The sequence below is a fragment of the Monodelphis domestica genome, chromosome 1, assembly GCF_027887165.1.
Source record: "Monodelphis domestica isolate mMonDom1 chromosome 1, mMonDom1.pri, whole genome shotgun sequence".
Classification (NCBI taxonomy): Eukaryota; Metazoa; Chordata; class Mammalia; order Didelphimorphia; family Didelphidae; genus Monodelphis; species Monodelphis domestica.
Genome location: NC_077227.1, coordinates 213,759,459 through 213,783,891, shown reverse-complemented (window position 1 = coordinate 213,783,891; position 24,433 = coordinate 213,759,459). Strand labels below are relative to the sequence as shown.

Genomic DNA, 24,433 nt, shown 5'->3' with positions numbered 1-24,433 from the left:
GAAGGGGGAAATTGGGAGTAATAGGAAAAGAGGGAAGAGATATAGAAGAGATATGAAATTGCACAGACTGAAGAAGTAAAATCTTGAGTACCCTAAACACTACAAAGTATGATGGGAAAAAACAAAGGAGGACATGATGAAATACATATAAACTTCAAGAAAGGAAAGTATGAACAGCTAGATTCTAGAATATTCCCAAAGGAATGAGAAATGGGATGGTCAGGGAGAAAATTCTATATCATGCTCTTACTTAAGATTTGAAAAGGATGGGGTAGAAAAGCCCAGAAAATAAAAATAGTAATTAATAAAGGAAATATGAGCCAAGGATAAAGATGTGAATAGAAACTAAGTAATGACAGCATAAACAATGAGTGGATTAGTTCAAAGACCAAGTCATAGTAACAATTAAAAATATTCTGCATTGTACAAACAAAACTAATGCATCCAAAATGAGAAGGGAAGCAACAAATTGGGAAACAATCTTCATGACAAAGGTCTAATTACTCAGATTTATAAAGAGCTAAATCAACTGTACAAAAAATCAAGCCACTCTCCAATTGATAAATGGGCAAGGGACACGAATAGGCAATTTTCAGTTAAAGAAATCAAAACTATTAATCAGCATATGAAAAAGTGTTCTAAATCTCTTATCAGAGAAATGAAAATCAAAACAACTCTGAGGTATCACCTCACACCTAGCAGATTGGCTAACATGACAGCAAAGGAAAGTAATGAATGCTGGAGGGGATGTGCAAAGTTGAGACATTAATGCATTGCTGGTGGAGTTGTCAATTGATCCAACCATTCTGGAAGGCAATTTGGAACTATGCCCAAAGGGCACTAAAAGACTCTCTGCCCTTTGATCCAGCCATAACACTGCTGGGTTTGTATCCCAGAGATAATAAGGAAAAAGACTTGCACAAAAATATTCATAGCTGCGCTCTTTGTGGTGGCAAAAAATTGGAAAACGAGGGCATGCCATTCAATTGGGGAATGGCTGAACAAATTGTGGTATATGTTGGTGATGGAATACTAGTGTGCTCAAAGGAATAATAAAGTGGAGGAATTCCATGGAGACTGGAACGACCTCCAGGAAGTGATGCAGAGCGAGAGGAGCAAAACCAGGAGAACATTGTACACAGAGACTAATACACTGTGGTATAATCGAATGAATAGACTTCTCCATTAGTGGCAATGCAGTGATCATGAACAACTTGGAGGAATCTACAAGAAAAACCACTATCCACATCCAGAGGAAATACTGCGGGAGTAAAAACACCGAAAAAAAAAAACAACTGCTTGAATACATGGGTCAAAGGGATATGTTTGGAGATGTAGATTCTGAACATCCTAATGTAAACAACATGAAAGTAGATTCTGATCAAGGACACAAGTAATACCGGAGGGAGGGAAATAATGTGCTTATTGTAACCAAGGAATAATGTTCTAAATTGACTAAATAAACTTATTCAAATGGGAAAAAAATAATCCTTATGATCCAAGTAACAACTCTAAAAAAAAATAAAAATAATAAATAAATAAATAAACAAATAAAAATATTCTGCAGAGAATGATGATACAATATACCAAAATTTATGGGTAAAATCTCAAGTAGTACTCAAGAGGAAAATTTCTATCTCCAAAAAGATATATTAATAAATTGTAAGAATGAATAAGCATGCAATCAAAAATAACTAGACAAGTCAACAAATTAACCCCCAAGCAAGCACAAAGTTAAAGTTTAAAATTCAAAAAATATACTTGAAAACACATGAATTGTTTTTAAAAAAAACAGAAGTGGTTGTTGTTATTCATTGTGTCCAACTTTTTTTGATTCTATATGTGGAACCCAGAAATAAAGAGGGTGGAAATAGAGCGGGACACAGAAAGTCCAGAAGTTTCAATGAACGAATAAAGAATTCCTCTAAACTGGTCTAGTAAAAGAATTCCATCCCTGATGACCACTAATAAATGGATGAGGATAGCAAGTGTGTTCCATCCTTCTGAGATCTGCATATCTTCTAAAAAACAACTTCTTCAACTTCTAGCTCTTACCCCTACCCCCACCCCAAGCCCTTCCAATCACTTAAGTTGTCACCTCCAGACCTCCCTCCAATGTCACCTGTAAGTCACATGTGAGCTGCCTCCTTGCTTGTCAAGTTTTCAGTCATCCCATAAAACCAATAAAAACCTCATTTTTTGTTACTTTAAGCAGACTCTCACTGCAGAGCAGTCTCATGGGCATCATTTTCCTTAATAAAATTTTCTAACTTTATTAGGGTGCCACTGTAATTGTTTAAGGTAGGAAATGCTCACAAATCAAGACAGCTCTTTCCATAACATGTGGACCATACTGAGCGTGGATTTTTCTTGGTAAGGATCCTGAAGTGGTTTGCCATTCTTTTCTCTAATGGATTAAGGTAAATAGAATTTAAAACACTTGACCAAGGTCATATAGTTAGCAAGCATTTAAGGCTGGATTTGAATTCAGATCTTCCTGACTCTAAGCCTAGCATTTTTTCCACTAAGTCACTTAGCTGTCAAACAAAAGTAATAAATCATTAACTAAGTTGATTAAAAAAAAGAAAAAGAAAAAATGAACTTGACAAAATGTGAACAAGGTAAACTCACAGGGAAGAGTAAAAGAGAAAGTACTGTGAAAAAGTACTATACACAATTGTCAACAAAATTAAGAAATTTAAAGGAAATGGGTTAATTCTGATAACTAAAGATTAAAATTAATTAAAGGCATCTATGATCAATATAAAGAGCCTTTTTTTCCTGAAGCACCTAAGAAGCATCTCCCCATGAAGAAGACAGAAAACATACACCAGTTAACCTCCATTAAAGGAGAGAACTCCAGACTATTTTTCACTGAATGCATCTGCCCCCAAAATGATTATCTCTTCCTCACTCCATGTTCTATACAGATCCTTTTCCTGTTCCCAAGACAGAGAAATACAGTATCAGAATGGATTAACATCCTTTAAATAGTGGAGGGGATGTGAATGACAAGGTTACATGAATAGCCTCTTTCCCCTAAGGGCACCCAAAAGGGGTGCCAGAGGAAGGGAACAGAAGAGAGTTAAAAGGATGTGTATGCTCAAAGTCAGCTTTCTGGGCACAAATCAGAAACAAGTTCCTGAGAGGGGGCTCTCCGAACCTAACATTTTTTTTAGGCTTGGGAACCCTGTTGAATATTTTGGCAGGTGCTAAAGCACTCTAAATTTGTGCAAAAGTACATGGCAAAAACAGACAAATACTTGTATTTGCTACCCAAAAGGGCCAACTGTTTGTTTTAGAGGTTGCTTCACCAAATTAAATCGTTTCAAAAGTGGAAAATTCAACCACTGACCATTCTAAAGAAAGAAAAGTATTGGTTGCATATTACTGAGCAGTGTTTCCTCCTTACTAAAAAAGAGAGTGCTCATGTTGCCTCTGAAACTAAAAGACCATAAGATAGGGAGGTCAAAGAAAAGCTGAGTAGGGGAGACTACAGAAAGAGATTAGGACTTACTCATCCCTAGTCTTAAGACACTATAGGTCCAACACAGAGGTGATTATTTCTTCAGGAGGCCCTGAAGAAATGCTAACAACTACCATATGGGGAAAAAAAGTTCCATATCACTAATACAAAAAAAGCATATTGAAGCAACTCTAATATCACCTACAATCATAAATTTGGCACAGATGGAAAGAGATGGTAATAATCAATGTTAGGATAACTGTAGAAAGCCAAGCACACTAACTCATTTCTGACAGAGCAATAAACTTGTACAACCACTCTGGACAGGAATTTTGCAAATTAAGTGGCTAAAATTTCCCTATTCTTTGCTAGAGACATAGATTGCTCTTTTAGGCATTTACACCTAGGTCAATGATTTTTTAAAAGCCTCTATATACTCTAAAATATTTATAGCAGCATTTTTTGTGGCAGCAAAACACTAGAAACTAAGTAGATGAACACTGATTAGGAAATGGCTAAAAATAAACTATGCCATATGAATGTAATGAAATATTACCATGCTATATAAAATAACAAAGATAGTGACTACAAAGAAGATTTTGGAAAAGCTTCTGGAAAGACTCACACGAGCTGATGTAGAGTGAAATGTACAGAGCCAAACAAATAACATTCACAATGACTATAACAATATAATTGGAAAGAATCATCACAAAATAATCAAAAAGAAATGTTCTAGAATTATAAAAAATAAGCAAGGTCCCAAAGAAGAAATGCTAGTCAATAACCATTTATTAGTGACTAGTATGAGCCATGCCCATAGGATTGGGATACAAAAGAAAAATTATGAGAACAGAGACAAATTAGAAGATTTATATGAACTGATATAAAGTGAGGTAGCAGAACCAAGAAAACAATATATAAGATGATGACAATGTACACTAAAAAAACCACCACAAAACATAATGAAAAATGGATATTGCAAAATTACAAATAATAAGATTGACTCCCAAAGAAGAGATATGGGAATATACATTCCCCCCATTCTTTTGCAAAGGGGGGAAGGTTCCCCAGGTATGAAGATTGTATTTATTGTCAAATTTTTTCAAAAGATTGGTTGATTTAGCTAATATTTTTCTTGTTTCATTAAAAATAAAAGCCTTTGGTATAAAGTATGGGTGGCATGTAGGAGGGATAAAGGCTTATTGGGAATAATTTAAGTCTTTAAAAAAGATACTAATAAAAATTTACTTCAACGAGCATATAATAAATTCTACTCATTTTTTTAACTGATATTTGATTTCACAACCAGCAAGCTGATAAAAATGAGAAAACAAAAACAAGTAGTATTGAAAGAAAGATAAATACATTAAGTCTGTTCAACCATTCTAGAAACCCATTTGGAATTATATAAGAAAGGTCACTAAAACATTCACATCCACAGACTCTGACCCAGAACAAGGGGTCCCCTATAAAATAATCAATCTTTATGGTAGCAAAAGAATAGGAACAAATTGGTCAATGATCTTAGGGAATAAATGAACAAAATGTGGTATATGAATATAAGGAATGTCACTGTGCTACAAGAAATTAGTAATATAAGGATTCAGAGAAATATGAGAAGATTCATATAAAACAACAGAATGAAGAAAAGCAGGATCATAGAAGTAGAACTGGAAGGGATCTTGGAAGTTTATCTAATTAAAACCCCTCTTTTTAAAGTCAAGAAAACAAAGACCCTCAGATTAAATTACCCCCCCAAGGTCACATAGTAGTAAGAAACAGAACAATTCCAAATTCATGACTCTTTCCAGTGAATCAAGCAATCAGAGCATAATACATATGATGACTACAATAATGCAAATGAAAACAACACTAAGATGCTATAAAACACAGATTAATAGCAATGATTATTCTTGGTCTCCATGGACAGATAATAAAACACTTCCTTCTAAGTGGATATGAAAGGCAAAAATGTGGAATGAATGCTGCATAAGCTTTCAGATGTGGCTGATTTGCTGCTTCAATTTTGCTTACCATTTTCTTCAAACTCAATGAATCTGATAGCCAATACTGGGAAATTATCATAATGTAAAAAACCAAAAGACATAAAAAACCTATAAATTTTATTCTTTATAGGGACATTAAGAAGCAAATTTCCTTTTAACACTTAAAATCAAGATGTTCACAAACAGAATAACCTTAAAATATAGCGTAACAATGGTCAGAGTATAGTCTAAACCAGTAAGTCTTTTGGAAAGTGTTTTGTACATTATTATTTCAACCATGGCAATATCCTTTATTTCTTCCTAGACTATTTCAAAAACTTCTCTAAGCTGCCTTTTTAAATAAAGTTTCATTATTTTTAGACTTCTTTCAAGGGATAAAGCTCACAGTAAATTTGGTTTTCTATGAGTTTACTATTAACCAAAACTATCAGCCAACCTTCTACATTATCTGAAGTACAATTAAATTCATATTTATAAATGATGAGGGGTTGGAAAACTTACATTTCTTTAGTGGGGAAGACAATAAGTATATACAAAAATACAGAGCATAAATATAAAGTTGATAGATACAAAGACAATGGGAAGGCACATCATATATCACATACCTATTTGAAAATTAATTTTACATACATTAAGTTTTTATTAATCAGAAGGTTGGGAAGAAGAAATATGGCATGAGTAAATGGCAAGACATTTAACTTTCTGGGCCCCAATTTTCTCATCTATAAAATGAGAGGTTAGATTCAATGACTTCTAACATCCTTTACAGCTCTAAATCTAGGCATCTGTACCTTCTCTCCTCCTACTCTTCTTAATCTTTTATAATCTAGCTTCTAACCATATCATTCCACCAAAACTTCTCTCTAGTTACTAATGATCAATCTCTTTAAGTTGCCAAACCTAATGGCTTTTTTACCTCAATCCTCATTCTCTTCGACCTCTCTACAATCTTTGACACTGATCACTCTTTTCCTCCTGGATACTCTCTCCTCTCTAGGTTTTTGGGACAACACTCTCTCCTGTTTTCCCTCCTATCTAATCACTCTTTTATCTCTTTTGCTGGATCCTCTTCTCTATCCTTCTAGCCATAGGTTTCCCTTGGGGGTTCTATCTTGGGATTTTTTCTCTATATTACATCACAGTTTCCAATAGGGAAATTCCCCTTTCTGTTCTAACTTATCCTGCCTCCTTTGTAGGCAACCAACAAAGGTCAAGTTTTGTTGTTGTTTCAATCATATCTGACTCTGATCCCATTTGGAATTTTCTTGGCAAAGGTACTGAAGTGGTTGGCCATTTCCTTCACCAGCTCATTTTACAGATAAGGAACTGAGGCAAATACAGTTAAGTGATTTGCCCAGGGTCCACAGTAAGTAAACATCTGAGGACAGATTTGAATATTAAGTCTTCCAAATCCAGGCCCCATGCTCTATCCACTGTACCTAGCTGTTAAATTTTGAATTCCCCTTGAATAAGAGCCGCATTCCAACCTTTCATTGGGGGTGGTAGTCTCACAGGATAAACAGAAATAGATGGGTTGTAGTCCCTCCAAACCTAACCCTTTTCTAAATCTATTTCAGTACATGGTATCACCATCCTTCTAGTAACCAAAGTTCACAATCTTCAGATTTGTCTTCATTTGTTCATTCTTCCTCACCCATATATCTAATCTGTAACCTGGTCTAGTTGATTCTTCCTCTACAATACCCTTTCATCTGGTCCCTTTTCTCTACTCACAGGATTACTACTATAGTTCAGGTTGTTATCCTCATTGCTGGACCTCGGTAAAAGCTTCCTTATCGGTCCCCCTGGCTCAGGTCTTGATTCTCTTCAATCCATCCTCTATAGAAGTGCCAAAGAAACTTTCTTTAAAGCACTGATCTATACCCATCACTCCCCTACTCAACAAACTCCAATTACCTCTTATGGATTCTAGAATCAAATGTTACTTTTATTCATCATTTTAAATTTCTATTTTGTTTTAAAATGTACATAATAATTAGTACAATAGTAAAAATATATAATTTATAAACAAACATACACATACCAGGTGTATATGCTCAAAAACTTTTTACTGATAGAGATAAGCATCCAAAAAAAGTTTAGAAAACATTGTTTTCAAAGATGAATAACTAGATGAGCAACTAGGTGGTTTGGTAGATTGAGAGCCTGGCTTAGAGCATGCAGGTTCTGGGTTCAAATCTGACCTTAGATACATCCTAGCTCTGTGACCCTGGACAAGACACATAAACCCAATTGCCTAGCCTTTGCTGCTATTCTGACTTGGAACTGATACTGATTCTAAGACAGAAAGTAGGGGCTTTAAAAAAGAAAGAATACTTGAAATCTGCCAAAGTAATGCATCACAACTACTTAATTATGAAATTAGTATCACTGAACTATTAAGATGTACATATTCTGATTTTGTAAATGTGGTTTTTAAAACTTCAGTCTAAACCAGCATTCATTATTAACTTTAATCAACTCATTGTCAAATTTAAGTTAACTTTTCTCAAAGTCACATACTTTTGGCTATTTTTAAAACAAATTTAAGATCTAAATGTATTTTAAGATAAAAACCTTAAAAAAGTAAAATTTAATCTTCCTGAACACAGAAAAAAGCAGAGCTGTTCTACAACTACAAAGGAAAAAATTCAGCAAAGATATATATAGATATAGATATATAGATATAGATATAGATATAGATATATATCTTTCCTTCAAAATTAACAAAAGCTACATACACACTGATGCAATTCTACAAACTGAATTTGATTTATTTGGGTTCAAAAGAATATTAAAACAAATATATTTTAGAATATTTATATTGTTAAATAACTTTCCATTCCCATCCCTGTAAAAAAGTATCTTTGAATTAACCAATCTTTATATTCTTTACATTTAAATTCCTTATGCCATAACATTAAGCCTAACTAGATTTTCCTACAACCAACCACAAAACTGAAAACAACCAAAAACCACATCCCCACTGACAAATGGGACCCCCTTTTGAGACTATCCAGTAAATAATTAAGATAAAATATCACCAATCTTTGTGATTCCATCCAAATGACTTAATAATTCACATAAAGGAAAAATCAAAATGACTTCTCCAATTTTCAGTTTTAAATGTGTAACTTCTCATAAAATATGTTGTGGTTCTGCTTCAAATGCATTTCCATAAATGTAATTTTTAAAATATCATTGTATATCTGTTCTTAACAAAGTTTTTATAAATAAAATATAGCATTTATACTTTTAGTAAAAAACACTAATTTCTCAATTAGGTGGCAAGTTAAAAGTTACTTTAAGATTATTAACCTATTAAGTATTTAATTTTTATATCCTCCAAAGTAGAAATCAAAGTAATATCCTTTATATATAGGAAACAATCTAAATAATGGGCTAAAAAAGAAAAGACAGAAGGAATGATAGTTAACTTTAAGATCATCCCAAATATTCAGCACTAGCCTATCATGCAAAAAAAGGATTCATATTAACAGAAATCTAAGTAGAACTAAACCAAGGTTGGAAAACAGCACCTGCAATTAACATCAGAATTACTCTGTGAACGTAAAAAATAGATACAAATAAACAAGTTTAGAATCTTGACTCAAAGCTCTAGGGAGATACAGATTTCACTAGCAACATATAGTATTCATGTCACAATTTTAGCAATGATAAAATAATCCAAGGAACATAGCATAGTGGACAGAAAAGCTAGTTTTGGTACCTTTAAGTCCTGCCTCTTAGAGCCCATGAAGATGAAAGTTAGGACATAACTTGCCATTTTCACATGGGTAGCGATTTTATTCAAGCATCATGATAAAGTAAAAAGTTTGATTATTTTATTTTATATAAATTTGACAACTCTGGATGAAAATTCCATAGTTGGGCCTTTTTAAAAATATACTATTTCTATTACTGCATGAGTAGAAAAAGTTTTGAAGAAGAAAAAATCATTCAGAGTCCATTAAAAATCTTAAGATAAGAGTAAGAAAAAAAGATACCCCTTGTAGACAATAAAAGAAAATTCAAGCAAACATTCTAATATAGGCAAAAAATTTAGTTCATTTATAACCTACTCCAGCCCTCTCCACTACATATACCATCTTGTTTGTACACCCAGCCTGGTTCAATTTGGTACCAGTGAGATAAAAATAACTACTGGAATAGATTCTCTCTCTAATTATAGTTCATACATGGGGGTGAGGGGGGGTGAGGTATGGACAAAAAGTAAAACTCCATATTTACATATATAATCTGTGTGCATAGATGAATGTATCTGTATACATATAAAACACACTTAACTCAACTGACAAGAGATAAGCAGCCTGGTGCAGTGAGAAAGTACAAGATTTGTAGTTTAAAGTCTCAGTTCAAATCCAGGCTCTGTTACTTATAAATTTGGCCAAGTCACAACCTCTCTACACCTCAAGTCTCCATATCTGCAAAATTAAGGGACTATACTAAAAGATCTCCAAACATATACCTTAAGTCTATAATTCAGCACAATCTGATCATACTTAGGATAGTATTTTATATCACACCAGGTCACTAAGAACAAGCCATGAAATGCCTAACAACTCTACCTAATGAAGTTTTCCTATATACTTTGGGATATCTGCTGCAGAGCATGAGAATTTGAGGAGAAAAGAGATGGATGGAGTGGCATTAACAGTAGGCCCACTTTTCTATGATTCTACCATTGTTTAAAAAAGAGAAGAAGGATGGGGCAGCTGGGTGGCTCAGTGGATTGAGAGTCAGGCCTAGAGATAAGAGGTCCTAGGTTCAAATGTGGTCTCAGTCACTTCCTAGCTGTGTGGCCCTGGGAAAGTCACTTAACGCCTATTGCCTAGCCTTTACCAGTCTTCTGCCTTAAATACTATGTATTTAAAAAATTAAAATTAAAAAAAAAAGGAGAGATAGAAAAAAGAAGCACAGTTAAGAGGTTAAAACATTAGTTCCAAGGCAAAACAAAGAGAAGGACACATTAATGTTGCTGCTACTGCTCCAGCTACCAAAGAGAAGGAATAGAGTACTCTCTAGTCTACTTAGGCTTTTTTTAAAAAAACAGACTTAATATGAAGCCATAAGAATTTTTTTTATCAATAATTACTATGACAGCATAATGAATATGGGAACTGAAATAGCTCAGATCCTCCAAATGCTGGGGTTGTTCAAAAAGCTAACAACTTTTTTTGATTGTTGTAGGATTTCATCTATTTGGAGAATTCTGGGTTGTAAATTTTTTTATTAAAGTATGTTAGCCAGTTTTCTAAAATTTAGAGCCTTAGAGAATTAACCTGCCTGTGGCACTGAAAAATTTATTGTCTTAGAGACAACTAGGTGGCTCAATGGATAGACAGCCACGTTTGGAAGGAGGTACTGGGTTCAAATTTGACCTTAGACACTTCCTAGCTGTGTGACCCTGGGCAAGTCACTTAACTCCCATTGCCTAGCCATTATCACTCTTCTGCCTTGGAACTGATAACATGGTTATCAATTCTAAGACAAAAAGTGAGGGGTTTAAAAAAGGGTATTGTTTTCATCATAATTATAAAATGTGTCAGAAGCAAAATCTGAACCCAGGTCTCGTGAATTCAATGTCAACTCTATGCACTAGAGCACAGTGTCTCTCAACATAATCTTAGACTGCATTAACAGAGGTCTACTATCCACAATGAGTAAGTAATAACCTTGGTGAGACCACCTATCTGCAGTTCTGGGAACAATATTTTAGGAAGGACAATAACAAGCTAGAATTTATCCAGAGGAGAATGTCAAGGTGAGAAAATGCCTAAAGATCACACCATATAAAGATCAGGTGAAGGAAAAAGATATGTTTAACCCAAAGGAGACCTGATGAATATACTATATAGAAACAGTTTAGACTTATGATTCCACCCATCTCTGAACAAAACTAAGGGTAATATATGGGAACTTCAGAGAGGTAAGCTACTCTGACTATAAAGAAAAACATCTTAATGATCAGAACTATCAGTAGAATGGACTACATTTAGAGGTGGTAGTTTCTCTATCCCTGGAAGTCATCCAAAAGATCATTCCCAGGGATGTTGATGAGGGGTTTCCTGTTTATGGTATAAGAGTTGTTGAGATCCTTTCCAAATGTGAGTCAATTCCCATTAGATGATATTTTGAATAAGGGTTCACTTTTGTAATGCCCCTAAAATCACACCACTTATTAGATGCCTACCTGGTAAAGGCTGCAGAATCTTCAAATTTCCAATTTCTGCATATTCTTTTCAACTGCTCTCATTTTTCAAAAACTGTTTTCTACAAGATATGCCTAATCATTTATAGACATCAATGGAAAAATGGGATTCAGAAAAGAGAATTTCATCTTACAGGATTATAACAGTTAAATCTATAAAAGACTACTTCTATCTTAAATTATAATATCATTGTGAAATAAATTTTCAAAATAAAAAAGTCGAATTATACCATACCATGAAAAGACTAACTCTTTATCTTACTCCAATGTTGTAATCATTGGCAGATGTGAAATATATGCCACACTACCTATTTACATAGTCTCTAGAATATCAAGAAATTGTTATCAATAATAAGGTCTAAACTATTGTACATTAAACATCCTGCTACTCTTCTCCATTCCCCACTCCCCACTGCAACATATCTCTTTCAGTATATGAAAATAATGTACAGTGATCCCTCGCCTATTGTAGGAGTTAAGTTCCACAGACCCCCATAATAGGTGTAAATCCTCAAAGTAGTTGGAGAGCTTACAGACAAATGCTACAGTCATTCAACCAATCAGCACCCGGGATACAGAACACAGCGCTATGGCCAATGGTGTGCTGTGTACAATCTCATGTTGGCAAACTTGCACAAGTGATAGTGGCATACTGCATTTCCATTGTGTACAGTAGGGTACTCATCTGCAAAATCCCACAATACAGCAAAAACTTTGTGACACAGAATTAGATTTTATTTTTTAAATCTGTGATACAGTAAAGCCACAATAAGTGAACTGTGATAGTGAGGGATGACTGTATTCTGTACAAGTTCAATGTGAGTTTCTTTTTAAAATAAACACTATATGATTTCTGCAAAATCAAGCCTAGTCACAACAACAGAGACACTGGTACTTTCTCATCTTATTGGTTCCCAGTTACTAACATTCCTTATAGCTTATAATGTCCATGTCTATTTTTTTAATATGCCACCAAAAAAGGGGCAGTCAGGTAGCTCAAAGGATAGAAAGCCAGGCTTGGAGATGGCACAGGTCCTAAGTATGTGATCCTGGGCAAATCATTTGACCCCAATTGCCTAGAACCATTCTTCTGCCCTGGAACTGATACTTAGTATCTATTCTAAGACAGGAGGTAAGGATTTAAAATATAAATAATCAGTTTTGAAATGCTTAATGGGTATGCAATCAAACAGTCAACAGTGTTTCAAAGGTAATTCCCATAGAAATCTTTGTAAAATTGACTTCAGGTACAAATTTTGTTATTGGGTTTAAATTTAAAAAGACTAAAATAACTTAAAAGAGCAAAAACCCTAATTCATGTTAAAATATACTTATTTAACATAGTACAGATTTATCTCAAGAATACTAAAACCTTCAGAGCAAAACTGATTATTAGTGTCCTAAAGTCATAGCTTACCCAATTGAATCTATCAAATTTATTTATACCACATTCACAAACTTTAAAAATTTTTATTTGTCCTGTCAGACTACTACACCCAGTAAACTAAGGGAATTTTAGTATATCCTCATCTAAGAAAATGCTCTAAAAGGAGAATGCATATTATGGAAGAATATTTTTTGCAACTTTGAATAAAATGTAATATAATTCCCTACTATTTCTTAGAACTTTACAATTCTTAAGTGAGATAACTTTAATAAAAATTCTTCAAACTCTTCTAAGCTACTTTTAATGGCTTACTGATTAATACAGGACAAAGAAAAAAGATATTTGTAAATGAAAGTGATATGGAAAAAAAGACACCTCTGATTTTTTAAAACTTAAAAGTATATCCCTATTCAAGTCTCTCCTAAATAAAAAATAGACAAAGTTCTTAAAATTTAGTAGCTTTTAAAAGAATTATAGGAAGGAATCAGTATCAGTTAAGATAAATGAGTAAGTAGATGTTTATATGTCAACTACTTTTCCACACACACACACAATCACTTTTGCCATATACAAAAATGGCTCAAAAAACAACCTGATTTCTTCTGAAACCTCAAAGGGCAAAAGAGAGAGGCAAGAGGAAGCAGAAAACAATGGCAACTTGCATTGTCCCAAACATGCTTTGTCTAGCACAAAAGCCATATTAAGGAATTTAATTTATCCATGAAAGCAGAAAGATCTATATGATTCTCCAACTTGCCTAATCTGTAAATAGAAATTATAGGAACCCTCACAAACAAATAGTTAATTTTAATTTTTTTTCCAAAAGGACCAAGTTTAATCAATATTAAGAAATATCTGTATTTTAGAAATTATCTCCTAGAAAAAAGTAAATATATGTACATATATATAAAAGTAATATTTAACAATGATTTTCAACAACAGAACCCATTTTTTTAAATGACTGAACTTTCATCTAATGTGATATTCTCACAGGAATGATTCAAAAACATTTCAAATCTCAGATAACTAAACTTAAAAATCTGAAAACTAAATTTCTTCATTTATATTAACCCAATAGACTTTATCTAATTATGCCATAAAAATGCCACCATTTTCACAAGGATATACAAATACTTTTATGGAATTTAAGGATCTATAGCAGCCTTAGCTGAAACACAAGAAAGCAAGCTACCATTATAGTTATTGTGGTAGGTAGCATGACAGTGAAAATAAGTTTGACCACAATTCTTAAGAACTGGTTTCAGGGGGCACCTGGGTAGCTCAGTGGATTGAGAACCAGGCCTAGGAGACGGAAGGTCCTAGGTTCAAATCTGGTCTCAGACACTTCCCAGCTGTGTGACCCTGGGCAAGTCACTTGACCCCCATTGCCTAGCCCTTACCACTCTTCTGCCTTGGAGCCAATACACAGTATTGACTCCAAGACAGAAGGTATGGGTTAAAAAAAAAAAAAAGAAGAACTGGTTCCAGTCTCAGTCATGCCACTTAAGTGGGATTGTATATGACCTTTTGGACAAGTCACTGAACCTCTCAGTCTCAGCAGCTATAAGATAGGGATAAGAGTCTGATTTAAAAAACTGTAAAGATTAAATGAAAAGATATGACCTTATTTTATATTTTATTAAGCACTATCATAATGTAAGGTGAGTAACTAATACATGCTTACTGACTTAATACAATATAGATCAAGTAAACAGAGAAATCTGAAACCACGGATTTCTTGGCTTTGACAACTAAAGAAGGGATTGACTACATGCGATTAAAAACTAAATTGTTTCCATTTTGGGGGGGTTACAAGAACTTAATTTCTCATAAGTAAATTTCAACTTTGTGAATGAAATCTTAATATGCCACTCAAAAAAAAAAAGGAAAATCAATAAGCTCTTAATTTTTTATTAACAACTAAGTGGACCATATCTTTATATACAAAACTGATTGAAAGGTATCAAGAACACAAGATCCCACTTACCTTCTGTCTCAGAATCAATACTGTGTATTGGTTCCACAGCAGAAAGCAGTAAGGGCTGGGCAATGGGGGTTAAGTGATTTGTGCAGGGTCACATAGCAGGGAAGTGTATGGAGTAAAATTTGTACCCAGGACCTCCCATCTCTAGGCCTAGTTCTCAATACCCAGAGCCACATCACTCCCTCCCACTTTAGCATCTTTCCCAAGAAAATCCCATGGACAAGAAGAGTCAGGCAAGATTGAACATCAAAAACAACAATCCTCTTTTGTAATAATTTATTCATTATTTTTACAATGACATTTATTGGTCTATAGTTTTGGGAATTTTTTTGAGACCCTTACTTTCTTAGTATCAGTTCTAAGAAAGAAGGGTGGAAAGGGCTAGGCAATTAAGGTTAAATGACTTACTTACACAGGTAGGAAGTGTCTGAGGTCATATTTAAACCCAGGACCTAGGCCTGGTTCTCAGTCCTCTAAGCGACCTAGCTACCCTTAAGATCCATTATTTTTAAAAAGAACAATACTGCATACAGACTTAAAAGTCTCTCCTTCAACAAGATGTCTACTATGTATACGAATTTCCTGCAAGATTCCTTCATATAAACAGTAAGAGAAGTAACTTTCCTCAGTATCCTTCTGATTATTAATATCAAGTAAAGAAAAATTGTACCCCTTGTGAAGGATTACTAGAAGGACTTGACCAAAAGTAAGGATGAGGCTTAAGTGGATGATACTGATAGCATTTTAATGGATGGCTCACAGTGATGAGATCACAAATCCATTCAAATTACCAAAGAAAATTTAAACTCTCACTTGGCTAATTTGGCTTCTCTTTTGAGATGGTAATCCACACACTAACCCATATCTGGACAAAAACAGGAAACTGACCTTCATTCAAAACGAAAATTAGATTTTGACCAGTTTACTTTTCAAATGCAAGGAAAAAAAAAAGGAATTCAGAGACATTCTACAAAAATCAATAATATCACTAATTTGTTTCAATAAAAACTATTCTCTATAGCTCTAAAACTATATACTTGCAAGCAATTCAGAATTAATACTTTCATTTTTCTAGAGGTTTTTCTTTTACTCAAAACTAGAATTTGTTTCTCATCTGCTATTATTTTCCATTTTGGACATAAAAATACAGAACAATTTGTCAAGGATCAAAGACTGAAAGATGTAAAAATAGAGAAATGAAGAAGAGGCAAAAAGTAGAGGAACTGTGTACCTGATATTTTTTTTAAATGCCACTAAATGTAAGGTTAACATTTACCTGGCAATACACATTAAGCTTTAAAAAAAAAAAACAAACCTTTGCCCTAACAAATCCACTTTCAGAAATATATCCTAAGCAAGTTTTCATAAAGACAAAGATTAACTGTCAAAATACTACATGTGTATAAATCAACAGTATTTGTCATTTCAAAGAACAAGAAATGACCTAAACGTCCAATATAACCTTTGTAGAAGGCCTGAATTTAGGTCCTAAATGGCAGTCAATATGCTTTGGTAGAGAGTGAGTTTCCTCGACCAGGATTCCCTGCACCAGAGGTGTCACACTATCCCAAGGAAGCACAAAATCAGATTAAAATGTAACTAGAAAATGTTCAACAAAATAAACAAAAATGGTTTTATAAGTCAATATGTGATCTTTAGGGATCTATTTCTATTTGAGTTTGACATCAGTGCCCTACACCTACATGAAAACACAGGTCTGGGGGGCAGCTGGGTAGCTCAGTGGATTGAGAGTCAGGCTTAGAGACAGGAGGTCCTAGGTTCAAATCGGGCCTCAGATATTTCCTAGCTGTGTGACCCTGGACAAGTCACTTGATCCCCATTGTCTAGCCCTTACCACTCTTCAGCCTTGGAACCAATACACAGTATTGATTCCAAGATGGAAGGTAAGGATTTATAAAAAGAAAGAAAACACAGGTCTGAACAGAAAAAAAACAACTACTAACTTAAAAAATCAATGTAATGAAATACAATGCCATTTACTACAATGTCATTAAAAATTATAAACACAAAGAATCAGACATATAAAGTAAACAAAAATAAAGACGAGACTAAAAGAAAAATGTATACCCTAATACAACTCTGTAAAAAGAAAAATTTATGCACACTGAAGTGAATGAACACAAAAAACAATAGAATCTAGATGCCAGTAACTATTAAACTATTATGAACATATTGTAGAAAAAAAATATGTATCTCTAACTTTTAAATTTTAATTATTTTTGTTTTAGTGTTCTCACTTAAGGACATCAAATTTATCTTTAAATAATTTCAGTAATGATCATTATACCTTGTAAACAGTAAGTATTTAATGTTTTTTGAATTTGATTTCAAATTTTGAAAAGCAAGATCAGTTCATTCAAAGAGAAACGGTGAAGAAGGGAAACACCAGAATACCAAAGAACTACTTTAATAGTAAATAAGCATTTACTGTCAAGTAAAAGACAATAGGAATTTAGACTTTTAAAAAGCAGTTTATAAAATTTAGTTAGGTGACAACCATCTAACTTTGAAATCTACGATTCTGCATAAAATAAATATATTAGTTCTGGGTCCTTTGGCACATTCTATTCCAAAAAACACATACTTGGATTTTTAAGGACCTCACTGTCATCTTTCATAAAAAAATGTACTTATAAATCAATGATATGCTAATATTAGAATATACGATGATAGAATATATGATAACACATGGTGCCAATAATGGCAAAAGTGATTTCTAAGGCTTGCCAAAGATTTCACACAAAAAAAGTCAAATATTTAGTGTCACATGAAAACCTAAATACTTCATTTTTCTGCAAAAACATATACAAACATCTTAATGAAAGCCAAAAATAATAAACTCATAAGGGAGTATCTTATTTTTGTGGTGGTGTACTAGAAGTTTGTCATATTAATTCTGCTTTAAATGAGTCACTGAAGGGATTTGGAAACCTTTTCTTGTTAACAAAGATTTTTGTAATAATGGCATTGTCAATGGTATTTCTAAACTACCAAAGATAAAGACAAACAAAACACCTTTATCATATGCACAATACAATCTTTATACCCACATCAAAACTGAATTTGAAAAGGTCATTAATTACATCAAAACCCAGTCAAAATCTCAACTACTTTTCAGGCCTTACTAAGGTAAAAAAATGTAAAAAACTAATGTAAAGAAACTCCTAAATTTTAAAGGTTCTACAATACCTCTTTTCTGAGCAATTAAATAAATTCCTTCAAAAATTCAATGCAAGACCAAGCAGTTTGCCATGAACCATATAATATAATTTTATTTATTTTCAAAGTTTGGGCACAAATTCATGTCCTAGGAAACAAGCTAGAATACCAGTACACAAGTTAAAAACTTTGCTTCACCACTCAATTCCCAATTTATTGTCATCATCATTTCTAAAATTAAATCTCTGGTAGATGTCATCCATTCAATTTTTTACCCTCCAAAATGAAAGCTAAAAGCCACATTTATGTTTTTGCATCACAAAAGAAAAAAAGCTCAAAAATACACAGTCATTATTGTGGAAGGCACCTTTCTGCTAATTTTATGGTATAGGAATAGCTACTTAAAAGGAGAAAAATAGTTATATTCTTCTCTTTGATTATGGCATATTTTGGAAATGAATCAACCAATCAATTTCTTATTTAGTCACAGTGTCATTACAGGTATTTCATGGAATTATTTTCAGTTGGTCAGAAAAATGCATTTCCACAATTCTGGAGGTGCTTTTAAATGGGAAAGAATTTATTTTAAAAACCCATGGGTAAATTTCTAAATACCTAAAGTCAGGCATGTTTGAAAACAGATGCCATTACAGAAACTCCAGTGGAAGATGATGAAGGGCTTTACTTACGTTTCAAAACAACGATCCACGTTGTCAGACATCAAAAGCAGCATACATAGCTGTTCGAGGGCTATTAGTTGCATGTCCCTTTCATCTCCCTGCCCCATCTGTAGCCATTCCAGCAATGTATCCGGGTCCACATCTGCCATGGTTTTTAAAAGCCTCTTTGCTTAAATTAAAAAGTAAAAGAAAAAAAGTCCTTAAAATGCCCAAGCCAGATCAGTGAGCATCAAAAATACATCAACTACAATCAAATTTTTGAGGACCTCCTAGGAATCAAAAAAAGATCCATCAGCATTTATACAATAAATCACTTCATTATTAATAGTTAATCAGTTTTCCTTTTCACTCAGGTTCAATATTCCTTGCTATACTAAATTAAAACCAGTTGTGTCAGAGAACATAAGCTGATTAAATTGCTGCCTAACCAGAAAGCTTCTTTTGTCAAAGATAGTAAAACAAGCTTCAGATCCAACTATTTCCTATTACCAGGGACAGTGCCAAAAAGGCAAAACAACTTTCCTTTTTTCCCCTGGCACGTTCAATTTTTTTTTTTCTTTACAAAATGATCTACAAAAGGTTATCAGATTTAAATTCCCATAATCACCTCACATTTAATAAAATATCGCTGGCATTTAAGTATACAACCACCTTTTCCAAAGGGGTTCAATCACAATCGGGGCAATTAAAGACGTGGGCAGGCACTCGTGCGAAGTTTTGCGAAGTTTAAAAAAGAAAAAAAGTACATCTGAAATAAAAGTAATAAGATGCCACTGGATGAACATAGGTTAAACCATTAACATAGTTAATCCATACCCCCCTTTTCCTTGCCTCCTTCCCCTACCACAACGCGGAAAGAGGGGCCGGAGCAAGCAAAAGATAAAGATCAAAGATAGAGCAGCAACCAGGGCACCAAGCAAGTCATTTACAGATGTTCTTTGTAACTGACACAACAGGAAGACTTTTCTAGTCCTACGTAAGCTAACAGGGGGCGGGAGAGGGGGGGGGCGGAATGAAACCGACAACATGTGCTTTTGTGCACCCCTGGCCGGTGACCAAGCCAGAACCAAACCTTAAGATAGGACAGCACCCCGAGGAGCACCCAACAAAGTCCCCTTCCTCTCTCGCCCCTCTCATCTCTGACACTATCTCAATGTGTATGTCTCTCCACTTTTTAAGTTTATTCCCAAGTCCTCTTAAAGGAGATAGAATAACTTCAGGAGAGAATAATTAGAAGTCTCCCACCCCAACGCACCCTCGCAACAGCAAAAAAGGGGGTACAGAGGGAGAGAAAGGGTTGTGAAAAGGTTTTCCCCCTCTGTTCCAGGGACTCCCGGGCCCGAGGGTCGTGGTCTCGACGGAGGCGAAGGAATGAGCCCCTTCTCAAGGGCAAGCTGACTCCCCCTGGGTCTCGGAGCCATGAGGGAGGGCAGTCGGCTCTGGGTCACCTCCGGGGAAAGGGGGGAACAAAGGGGTCCAAGCGGCTGCTGGCTCCCTCGTCCCCGGGACAGCCTAACCCCGGGGCCCGGGCCTGGACACCTGACTCCGGCTCCCCGAGCTCCGCTTCCCCGCCCACCCCGGGAAACCAGAGCTGCCCCGCTTGGAGCTGACCAGCCCATCTCCACCGCCGCAAGCCCTCGGGCTTGGCCAGTCCTTCCCCAGCCCGGGTCCCGGTTCCCTTCCCCCAAACTCCCCGTACCAGGCCGCGGGCGGAGCCAGGCCCGGCTGCGGTCCTCGAGTTCGCTGGAAGCCGTAGGCCGCGCAGGTCGAGCCGGGCAGGCGCCGCAGGAAAAGCCCCGCCCTTCGTGCTTCTCTTCCTCCTGAAGGGGGCTCGGTGACAGCGGGAGCGAGCGGCCGAGCGCGCACCAGCCCCAGGCGGCGGCAGCCCCGGCAGGGTCCGTCCCCCCGCGGACACGCGGCTCCTCGGACCCCGCTGCTCAGAGGCCCGCGCTGGGGCGGCGGCGACGGCGGCGTCGGGGGCAGCTGGGGGGCCCCGCATCCATAGTGCTCCGGGAGGGGGCCAAAAGGGAGGGAGGGAGGAGGAGGGAGTGACACCGGGACCAGGAAACCACAGAGAGAGAGCGACAACAGGACTTGCCGAACCCAGCGGAGGAGGAGCCGCTTCTGAATCAAGCCGGCGGTGGCGACTCCCACAGACAGCCACCTGGGGCGCTGCGGTGACTCGCTCCTACCCGCCCGCACACTTCTCGATCCACCAACCACAGAGCCAATCCGCGGGCGACCTCGAACTGCGTTTGCTATCTCCGCTTGCGCGGAATTGTACCTACTCTCGCTTCTCCTGTTTATTTCCTGGCTTCTCCCTTCCGAGCGGTCTCTAACTAGTCTTCCCCCATCTTTTTTACTCTGCGCCTATTTGTACCGTGGGCTTTGTTTTTCTTTTCTTTTTGCATTTCAGGAAAAAAATGAGGGAGGCCTGTGGGACGGGTAGCGAAAAAAGGAAAGAAAAAAAGAAAAGAAAAGGGGGAAAGAGTCATTCAAAAAAGTCAATCCATCAACATTTATTAAACTCCTACTACATACCTGGCACCTTGCGAAATGCTGGGAATAGAAAAAGAGAGAAAAGACAGTCCCTGTCCTCAAAGAGTTTATGGTCTAATGGGAGAGACTACATGCAAGCAAATATATACAAAGCAATATACAAACAGGATAAATAGGAAATAACTAAAGGGACTGGAAAAGGCATCATGTAAAAATGGGCTTTCGGACGTCATTCATTTTTTTAATTCAGAGAACAGAATACCAAAAGAAAACACAAATAGGTAAGCTTTGGTTGAATTCATTATACCCTTAAAAAGAAAAGCAAGCAGAACATGAGTGAGAACCTCAGTTTCATGTATGATCTTTTTTGTTTTTCTCTGTGTATAGAAATGCTCAGGGTGTTTTTTGTTTTGTTTTGTTTTTTGGTATGGTGTAATGTTTATTCTTTTTTTAATTAAAAATTTGCATATTATTCATTTTTGTGAGTAATCTTGTAAAACCAAAACCCCAAAACATAAAGCCAAATAAAAAATTTGCATTCTGACTCCAACAGTACTTTCCCTGGAGGTGGGTAAATATTCTTTGTCCTAAGTCCTTCAGAATTGTCCTGTATCTTTGTATTGCTGTGAATAGTCAAGTCTATGACAGTTGATTATTCCACAATATTGGTGTTACTGTGTATAATATTTTCCTGGTTCTGCTTATTTCACTCTGCATCAGTCCATAAAGGTCTTCCCAGTTTTTTTCTGAAATCGTCTTGCTTACCATTTCTTATAACACAATAGTATTTCGTCATCATCATATACCACAGTTTGTTCAGTCATTCCCCAATTGTCTCACATCCCTTCAGTTTACAATTCTCTGCCACCACAAAAAGAGCAGCTATATTTTTGTACAAGTAGGTCTTTTCTCCTTAGAAATGTCCATTTTATTTGGTTAAACTTTTTTAAGAAATTGAAAAAGAAAAAGACTAGCAGAATATCTCTGTAAGCTACAAGTTAATTTGCAATACTTTTTAAAGTAAGCTTTAGGTAATTGAAATCTGCTTCATATAGAATCCTATTTTTCTGTTCTTCATATATATGGAAATGTTCATTTTGGTGTTTGTTAAGTTTGAAATAATTTTTTTTTTAAGTCTTCCTCTGCTGCTTCCTTATTCCTGGTTCTCTCCCTTTCACTTCTCAGCTCTTCTCTCCACAGGGACCAACAGGGTTTTTTTCAATATATTTTCCTTCCAAAATCTGGCTCCTCTGTCTGGCACAGTCATTAATTAGAACCTGTCTTTCTCAATGACAGAAGGGAAGATTTAAGAAAAGCTCCTCTATTTTGTCCTCATTGTGCCCAAATACAGGCACTAAAGTGCCAGTTCTAAACCAAAAATCTCACCAAACTGGATCATGCAGTGCTGTGTGAACAAGCACTGTCCCCTTCAGTCTTGAGCATGGAAAAAGATCCATATCCTAGAAAGTGGGACTACATGCATTGTTTTTTTCAAAAGCCTTTTGCCTTACTCTCATTAAGAACAATCACCTACTCAAAGGAACTTGATGTACTTTAGGATGTTCTAATTGGAATATTATAACAGTGCTTTCCTTTAATTTTTAAAAAAGGAGAATAAAATGTTAGCACAATTAACCCTATAGAATCTTAGATTTATAAGAGGGTTTAGAAGTCCAGTTCCTTCATTTTACAAAATGAGTAAATTGACTTCTGTGGTGACACTGACTCTATGTAGCACAGCTGGGACTCCATCTGAGGTGCTGCTTGAAGGCAGGATGATTTCATTTTTTGTCATTGTATCCCTGGCAGCTATCACAATGCCTTCATTGTTGGTACTCCACATATGTTCATTGAGTTTAAAAGCACTAATCTATCTGCTCTCTGCTTCTTAGTTTGCTGAGACTGCTATTATGGATTTAAAAGAAATTTAAAAGATATTTTATTTTACCAATTACATGTAATAATATAAGTTTTCTGAATTTATGAAATCCAAATTGTCTCCCTCCCTTCATTTCCTCTCCATTCCCAAAGATGGTAAGCAATTTGATCTGGGTTAAACATGTATTATCATGCAAAACGTGTTTCCATTCTGTTCATTGATGTAAGAGAATATACATATAAAATCAAAACCCCCAAATAAATTAAAGTAAAAAATCATATGCTTTGATCTGCATTCAGACTCCCACAGCTCTTTCTCTGGAGGTGGATAGTTTTCTTTATCAGAAGTCTTCTAGAATCATCCTTGATCATTATATTGCTGAGAATAGCTAAATCTATCACAGTTGATCATCCTACAATATTGCTGTTGCTATGTACAATGTTCTCCTGGTTCTGTTTATTTCATTTTGCATCAGTTCATTTCTAGCTCTTTCAGAAATCATCCTGTTCATTTCTTGCAGCCTATTACTGATTTTTAAATGAGGAAGAAGTTCAACAGTCACAAATGCTAATTTAGGATAGCTACACAGGTACATTTTCCAAATAAGATATAACATTTCCTTAAATAATTAGGATGGCACCTAGGAGACCAAGTGACAAGGATTACACTCACTAGTAACAATCATAATACAAGCCCATTATCATTAGAATGAAATTGGTATCCACTGGCATTTTCAGGAAAGACATCATGAAAGAGGTAGGCCTTGGACTGGTCCTTGAAGGATGGCTAGAATTTCAATAAACAATGGGAAAAACTTGAAGAAAAGACATGAAAATAGAAAAAGAGAATAGAAAAGAGAAGTCCCTAGAGATGGGAGGTCCTAGGTTCAATTCTGGCCTCAGATACTTCCCAGCTGTGTGACCCTAGACAAGTCACTTGACCCTCATATCTGCCTTGGAACCAATATACAGTATTGATTCCAAGATGGAAGGTAAGGGTTTAAAAAAGAAAAGAAAAAAGAAAAGAAAAGAAAAGAAAAGAAAAGAAAAGAAAAGAAAAGAAAAGAAAAGAAAAGAAAAGAAAAGAAAAGAAAAGAAAAGAAAAGAAAAGAAAGAAAAGA

General features: G+C 35.5%; 1 protein-coding gene across 11 annotated transcripts in view; it reads right to left on the bottom strand.

Annotated features, from left to right (window-relative positions):
* HECTD1 (HECT domain E3 ubiquitin protein ligase 1) overlaps positions 1 to 20,766 on the bottom strand; it is a 111,558-nt gene extending 90,792 nt beyond the window's left edge. For 3 of the 11 annotated variants that reach the window (XM_001364054.5, XM_007472523.3, XM_007472524.3), the window contains exons 1-2: positions 20,635 to 20,766; positions 18,945 to 19,104 (exon numbers count right to left, since the gene is read on the bottom strand). In XM_001364054.5, coding sequence (XP_001364091.1) covers positions 18,945 to 19,084 — 140 coding nt within the window. In that variant the 5' untranslated portion in view covers positions 19,085 to 19,104; positions 20,635 to 20,766. Of the gene's footprint in view, positions 1 to 18,944; positions 19,105 to 19,586; positions 19,609 to 20,634 lie in introns of those variants that run through there. The other 8 variants (XM_056810418.1, XM_056810420.1, XM_056810422.1 and 5 more) reach the window with 4 other exon arrangements.
* Positions 20,767 to 24,433: the final 3,667 nt, after the last annotated feature.